Source organism: Notothenia coriiceps, unplaced genomic scaffold (genome assembly GCF_000735185.1).
Source record: "Notothenia coriiceps isolate Sejong01 unplaced genomic scaffold, NC01 NC01_scaffold00021975, whole genome shotgun sequence".
Taxonomy (NCBI): domain Eukaryota; kingdom Metazoa; phylum Chordata; class Actinopteri; order Perciformes; family Nototheniidae; genus Notothenia; species Notothenia coriiceps.
In genome coordinates, this window is record NW_011354676.1 from 1 (window position 1) to 7,956 (window position 7,956).

At 42.0% G+C, this 7,956-nt stretch overlaps 1 protein-coding gene across 1 annotated transcript; it reads left to right on the forward strand.

The window, feature by feature from the left end:
• The first annotated feature begins 252 nt into the window (after positions 1–252).
• tas1r1 (taste receptor, type 1, member 1) lies at positions 253–5,465 on the forward strand. The gene is made up of 6 exons (XM_010780497.1): positions 253–493; positions 1,062–1,377; positions 1,867–2,625; positions 2,723–2,941; positions 3,223–3,343; positions 3,934–5,465. Exons 1-6 carry the CDS (start codon positions 303–305, stop codon positions 4,854–4,856), a joined length of 2,529 nt encoding a protein of 842 aa, XP_010778799.1. The 5' UTR covers positions 253–302; the 3' UTR covers positions 4,857–5,465.
• The last annotated feature ends 2,491 nt before the right edge of the window (positions 5,466–7,956 follow it).

The window sequence follows — 7,956 nt, forward strand, 5'->3', positions numbered from 1 at the left end:
AGCCTGTCAGTGTCCCTTTTGTTGGTGTTTCCCCCCAGCACACCACGGCAAAGAAGAGCAAAATGGCTAAAAGAAAATTAGCTAAATAAACAACAGATCAATGATTTGAATTATAATTGTATTGGATAGTTTCATTTTAAATGGAGGGAAACTCTACAGTCACACAAACAGATCTGACATGCAAAAAGTCTTTACTCAACCAAAACTCACCGGAAAGATGCAAACGTGATCCTCCCGTCCCTCCCTCTTATTCAAACCCCCAGAGCTTCCCCAGCACAGTGTGTGTGAGGTGGAGCTGAAGCATGGACCTGTCTGCTGCTGTGTTTCTCTCCTTGGGTTGGCTGCTGCTGCGCTTTGCTGCAGGGGAACTGGATTACCTTTCTTATGGGCACGGGATGCAGCTGCAGGGCAACTTCACCCTCGCTGGATTCTTTCCTCTCCACAACCTGAAAAGACCGATCAATAGTCTGCCTGCTTTGTTACCATGCAATGAGTGAGTTTACACTACACTATTGATCAAATGTATCTCGCTGGTGGTTTGGTTAATAAATCAATCCAAATATTGTTGTTTGTCTTTACAATCTGGAGTTTTAGTGTTTTTGGTTTGTTTATACATTTAGTTTTAAAAGCAGTCAGATCATTTACAGTAGGATATTATAGATATGTCACATTTTGACATGATCACAACAAAATCATGTTCTTAAAGGAAACCAACAAACAACATTCAGCTTCACATTAATTAGACTTCATCATCAAACAGCCATCTCTATTATCAGAGGGAATCTCTTAATTGACACTTTGAACAATTGTTTTACAAATGAACACATATTTAAATGATACAAATAATCTTTACTAATAACCATCTGAAGTATGAAAAATGACACGTTTGCTTTTTACTTTTCATACTTGTTTCATCATCATTTGTCACCTTAAAATGTACTTTGATCATGAAACATGAGAGCCCTGGGCTTTTGCCCCTAACAAGTTATGGCTTTTTTACATGCAACCTTCATAAGGGTTGAGGTTTAGACTTTTAATGTCTTACATGTAACCCTTTCTAGAGGTAAAGCCAACAAACATGGCTATTATCTTTTGCAAGCAATGAGATTTGCTGTGGAAGAAATCAACAACAGCTCCGGACCCCAGCCTCTTTTACCAGGAGTGAAGCTGGGCTACCAGATGTATGACATCTGCTCCAGAGAGGCCAGCATCCTGGCCTCTCTGGACCTGCTGAAGCAGCAGTATCAAAGCCCCTCTGAGACTGAGGAAGACACAAACTACAACAACAGTCGCCATGCAGTGGCTTTGATTGGCCCTGACAGCAGCAGCAATTCTTTCGGCCCTGCTTCTTTACTGGGGGCCCATCTTATACCTCAAGTAAGTTCTCACCTGGAAAAATGTAAACACGGCTCGTGAATTATTGAATATCCCCAATTAAATGTAAAGGTCTTTATATGAGGAATGCACTGATCTGACCAAAACCACTCCTCCTCATCCAATTGTATTTTAAACAAAATATATTTCTAAAGATTTCAATTCAAGTATATTTTTGACAAGGTTCGACATCATCACACAACAGACTGTTAAGGTTGTAGCTACTGCAGTACTTTGCTAATCACTGGTTTCATTACCAAGCAACGCATGCAGTGAGGCTGCAAGTAAAACCATAGTCTTTTTGGGAGATTTGGGTACAAAAAGAATCTAATGCAGGTATTGTTTGAATGGAAAAGTTATTTCTCTCAATATCTTGCCAATTCAAACCACTTCCTAGCCATACTGATCCCAGTTTCTTGAGTTGGTGTAATTTCAGATATTGCTACGGGTACAACAACAAACGTTTCTCACATGCTTTTTGCTTCATTTTAGATATCCTTTGAAGCCTCAAATGAAATGCTAAGCAACAAGTTCCGCTATCCATCCTTTCTCCGCACAATTCCCAGCGATAAGAACCAGGTGGCCGCTATGATCCAGCTTATGGTCCGTTTCAACTGGACCTGGGTTGCTATCTTGGGCAGCGACAACAGCTATGGTCTGGAGGGCATGCAGAGCCTCTCAGAGGAAGCACCAAAATACGGCATCTGCATTGCCTACCAGGGAGTTATCCCTGCGTACAGTAAAGACACGGTCCAGACAATGAGGAATGTGGTGCATAACCTACTGAAGACTAAGGTCACCACCACCGTGGTTTTCTCCAGCAAGTCAAAACTGAAAAACTTCTTCCCGTTTGTCATTGAGCGGAACGTGACAGGTAAGGTGTGGATTGGGACGGAGGACTGGTCAACTTCTTCTCTCATATCAGGGATTCGTGGGATCCACACTATTGGGACTGTGCTTGGCGTGTCCATCAAATATGCAGCCATGCCTGGTTTTGAAGAGTTTCAGACAAAGGTAGTTGAGGCTGCAATGCAACAGAGTGACACACACGAAGTCTCTAACATTACAAATGACTGTCTACAGGGCACAGACCTGTACAGCCTCGCTAGGAATAAGTTTATTCTCGAGAAAAATGACATCACTTCCTCCTTGAATGTGTACAAGGCGGTTTACTCTGTGGCTCATGCTCTGCACCGTGCACTTGGTTGTGATTCTGGAGAGTGCCAAATGAGGGACGTGTATCCATGGGAGGTGAGCAGATGTTACCTTGTCTTTATGCAAAGAAGAAAATCCCTCTCTGTACTTTGCTTGATAGGAACTCATGTTTTCTTATTCCTCTCGTCCTCAGCTGCTCTGGTTGATAAAGGATGTGCATTTCTATCTGGGCAACACCTCTGTGTACTACGACAGTAACGGGGACCCGCCCACAGGATATGACATTGTGCTCTGGGTTTGGAATGGCACTGAGTTGTCGCTCAGAGAGTTGGGCTCTTTCAGCCCAGATCCAATTACGCTCACAATTGATGCTGATCTGATTGACTGGGATGGCACGGGAGATTCGAGATCGGTACGAACTATTACTGTTTCAAGAGTGAAGTGCCTTTGTGTTTTTGGCTTAAACACCTTTCAAATCAAAATAGAGCAAATATGGGGCAACTATAAGTAAAAAGTTAGCTAATGAAAATATAAAATGGACATGACAAGATATGAACACATTTCCCTCAACAGGATTTTTTGCTTCCAACTCAATGTTTATTTAAAATATTAATAATATTGAAAATGTAAATTCTATCAATTTTAATGAAAAGTTAAAGTGTTATCTTTGTCAAACCCTGTTTTTCTGTCCAGGTGCCGCTTTCAATCTGCTCTCCACCGTGCCCGTTTGGCCACAAGAGGCTGCAGACAGGGCAACACATATGCTGCTTCGACTGCCAGGCCTGCCCCTCTGCTACGTTTCTCAATACCAGTGGTAACATATAGACACGCAAAAAAGCCAATTCATAAGACAAATATTCATACAAAGATAAAAGGGGGTAGGGGTGGAAATGTGAATTTGGATGAGATCCTTACCCTGTGTAGGATGCATTTACAAAACACCATTGTTTTCTCACCGTGAATTGAGATGTGCTCTCTGGACTGACCCTAAAGCAGTAGTCATTCAGGCAGTGTGTGTTCAAGTGTTTTTGGGGAGTGGCTTGAAAGGAGGCTTGAAAGGATGCACCTTTTTCTGGGTGGACATTTTCAAAATCTAGCTTAGTTTTTTCCAGAGTTGCCAAACCCAGATTTAAGCCGAAGGAGGTTGTTACATAAACTAAACACAAAATAGCTGGATGAAGGCATTGCACACCAGTCAGGACAAAGACCACACTAACAGAGCAGGGGAGAGTTCATCTAATTATTGTCTAAATAAAACATAAAAACAAACATTGTTATAGTTGAACCAAATGACCTCTCCAACAACAGTATTTGTAAACTGTTGTGTGTATGGTTGGCCAGCAGATGGCGCTGAGTGCTCATACTTCTCTTTCACAAACACTCTCTGCTGTCTCTTTTCTTCAGAGACCACTACATGCCAGCCATGTCTCCCAGAGGAGTGGGCACCCCCAAAGAGCGAGCAGTGTCTGAAAAGGACTGTCCTGCTGCTGCCCTGGGACGCCCCCCTCTCCATCGCCCTGCTGTTTTTCCTGGCCACCTGTCTTCTCATGACCTCCAGTTCTGCAATAATCCTCCTGCTCAACCTGAACACGCCTGTTGCCAAGTCTGCTGGAGGGCGCACCTGCCTCCTGATGCTGGCAGCCCTGACTGCCAGTGCCATGAGCACTTTGTGCCATTTTGGCCAGCCGTCTCCTCTGGCCTGCATCCTCAAGCAGCCTCTATTCGTCTTCAGCTTCACTGTGTGCCTGGCCTGCATCACCGTGCGCTCTATTCAGGTTGTGTGCATTTTCAAATTTGCATCCAAGCTGCCGCCGGCCTATGACAAATGGGCCAAAAACAACGGGCCAGAGTACACAATTTTTCTGGTGTCTGTCATCATCTTGCTAATTTCTGTTCTCCGTGTGGCCCTTAACCCCCCCAAACCCTCAAAGGATCTGAACTTCTACGAGCACAGCATTGTGTTGGAGTGCAGTAACACCCTCTCCCCTGGTGCGCTCAATGAGCTCGCTTATGTGTCCCTGCTCAGCGCCCTCTGCTTCTCTTTCAGCTATATGGGCAAAGACCTGCCAGCCAACTACAACGAGGCCAAGAGTGTGACCTTCAGCCTCATGGTGTACATGATGTCCTGGATGAGCTTCTTCACCCTCTACCTCATCAGCAGAGGCCCGTTCACCACTGCCGCCCATGTGTTCGCCATACTCTTCAGCGTCCTGGCCTTCCTCATGGGCTACTTCTTTCCCAAAATCTATATTATTGCCCTGAAGCCCCAAATGAACACAAACGCACATTTCCAGAACTGTATTCAAATGTATACCATGAACAAATAATGAAGCAAGTACATATTTCAGTTGATGAAAAGTAGTTGAGTTGTATGTTGCAGGGATATTGGGTAGTAAAAGTGGGACATGACAGGTTAAGTGTCAGTTTTAAATGTATTTCACAACTAAATGTAAAACATTAATTGTAAGTGCAGAAATGTTTTACTACATTGTTCTGTATTTTGGGGAAAAGAAAATAACTAAATAAGGGATTTATTTAGCTGTCTGTTCACATTTGTAAAACCCTAATTATTATGGTGCTATTCATAAAGGATGACAACTGTTACCAGAATGTTGGGGGGGGGGTTGTTAGATTACAAAGCAAACCACCTTAAATTCTGAAGAATACATTTGAATGTTTTTTTAAATAAACTTGTTAAGGCTATGCGCTATAAATATGCTAACCGTCAACTCTAAAATACATCGATAACCCCTGCCTACCTCCGATGACATGGTCAAAATGGGATAGACTTTTTCATTACATGTCACTTGTTAGACGCTTTTATCCCTATCGAATTGAATACATTCAGTAGCCTACTGTGGGCAATCCCCACAGGAGCAATTTGGGGTGATGTGTCTTGCAGGGAAACAACGACATGCTCAAACTTGCTTTCCCCCCTGATCAGAAGATAAGAGATCCCACTGATTCACACCCTCCCCTTTTTCCATATCATATTAATGCTCAGCTGCTCCAAACCCTTTAACCCTTTACAAAATAAAGTGTATAATGACAATTATTTGATTACGAGTGCAACAATTAATGAAATGCAACACGTAACAACTATTTTTGGTGTTAACATTTGTTTGTTTGTAGCCTACTATTAATAGAGAAAAATCTAAATATTTCCTTTACATATTTTTGCTTCACTCATCCTAGCTATCTCAGACCAATCAAAAGGATTGTTTTATGTAAAGGAAATTTGTAGCAACACACGATTTATGATTGGCTGCTGGAGCACAAGATTATTTGTTCAAAACGTCACATATGTGAAGTAAGGCATACAGGGAAAATGGACATCAATCACAAATAAATATAGTATTTAATCAATCATTAAAGTTCCCATAATTCGTTGTTTAGCTGAAATATTGGGACTCAAACTGTGTGGTATACCAGACAAGCCAATTTAAACCCAGGATCAAGTATATTCAGTGTGCTGTTGGAGGGGATCTATAGCGCCCCCCAGCGGCTGTACTGTAGGACTAACATAATAACACTTATGGTTGAAATGTCAATTTTATTTTAAAAGGTTAAACATAGTGTGAGACCATTTTATAATTCTCAAAAGGTTTCCTATATTTAGAACTGAAAATCAAGTTTATGTGTTGGAGAAAATACAATGATCCGTTTTCTTTAGATATTTACATTAGATATAGTGACCTTTGAATCTCTTAAAGTTGTAAATGTTGGCTCTGGTCGACAAAACAAGTGCAAGTGATATCATTGCATTTCCTGGGATCTGACAACAAGTGGCAGCTGCTCACATAAAAAAAGTTTCAGTTTGGCAGCATGACGTAACAGCGCACATCAATGAAATGCACAAAAGGCCTGTCTTGCTTGTGTGTGTATGTGCATCACACACACACACACACACACACACACACACACACACACACACACACACACACACACACACACACACACACACACACACACACACACACACCACACACACACACACACACACACACACACACACACACACACACACACACACACACACACACACACACACACACACACACACACACACACACACACACACAGTGCTGCTGTTGGCTGTTGTTTGAGAGAAGAGATGAAAAGGCCTTTTGTGGCTGGGAGGTCAGCCCATTGACCGGTAGATGTGTGAGTAGAGTCCGAGCTCAGTTTTCCCACAGTCTCTCTGTCCACTCATGGCTAATACCCTCGGCCAACAATAGAAGTGTGCCATGGGTGAACAAGCAGGAGTTTTACTGTCAACACACAAGGACCAGAGCAATGTGCTGGCGGGAAGATATTGGGAGTTTTATTTAACAAGCTCTCGGATAAGTGTTCAACATCACAAAATATTTGAGGAATTTATTATCTGGAGATGAGAAGACTGAATCATCTGTCCGGCAATTATTTGTCAGTTAGTCGGACAGAAACAATGTTTTTTGCTCAGAAAACTATGAATATCCAAGATGTCTCACAATAAAAACTAAAGATAACAATGAATAAACACATGTTAATCCATGTACCTGCTGCTTTGTACCAGAATACTTCCGTGCTCCAATTTCAGGAAATCTAGTCTCAATAAAATATGCAGGTGAGGCAGTGTGGAATTTGTTGTTTATTTTTATTAAAATTGCATTTGTCATTAAAGTCCCTATATTATTTTGAGTTAATGTAAAATTGTCTTTGTTGAATGGAGCATAATTTCTAATACAGTTTGAAGAAATATCTCATGCACACTATAATTTAAATCAATAACATACTTACTTTCAATACCCTATTCCCCTGTTGATCCAATGCATTAAATCCTGTTTAATTATTCCCTGGGAGCACATCAGGAGATACTGCCGTGTTCCCGTGTGTAACTGGAGTGTGAGATAAGCAACAGAAACTGACAGCACATCATTCCCAGTCTGATATATGTCCTGGGAATGGTTTTATCTCTACTGGTCAGCCTGTGATTGCTTCACCTCGGAGTTATTGATGTGTGTCCCATTGTTACAAACCCCAGCCCTGCCGGAGTCACGTGGCCTTGTTATGCTAATAGGTCCCTATAAAATGAAGAGTGGCTCCTGAAGAGATCTCAGATCACACTGCACTCCAGAAGAAGCAGCTACCTTCACCTGCACAGACATGGCTCCCTGCTCCACCAACTACTCCTCTATTCATCAGATTAGGATCTCTGAGAAAGACAACATTAAAGTGAGAACTGGATTGGATTGAAATGCTTTTTTAAAACTCATGTATACATTCAACATTTTGATTGTTTATTATTGGAAACATGAACTTATCTTTCTGTCTTCTTTTCCTTAGTTAAGAAAACCCGTTGTGGAGAAAATGCGCAGAGATCGCATCAACACTTGCATCGAGCAGCTCAAGGCCATCCTGGAGAAGGAGTTCCAGCAGCATGAGCCC

Coding starts and splice junctions, on each gene's coding strand:
- tas1r1 (XM_010780497.1), top strand. CDS start 303: ATGGACCTGTCTGCTGCTGTGTTTCTCTCCTTGGGTTGGCTGCTGCTG. Junction 494..1,061: donor GCTTTGTTACCATGCAATGA/GTGAGTTTACAC, acceptor AACCCTTTCTAG/AGGTAAAGCCAACAAACATG. Junction 2,942..3,222: donor GCACGGGAGATTCGAGATCG/GTACGAACTATT, acceptor TTTTCTGTCCAG/GTGCCGCTTTCAATCTGCTC.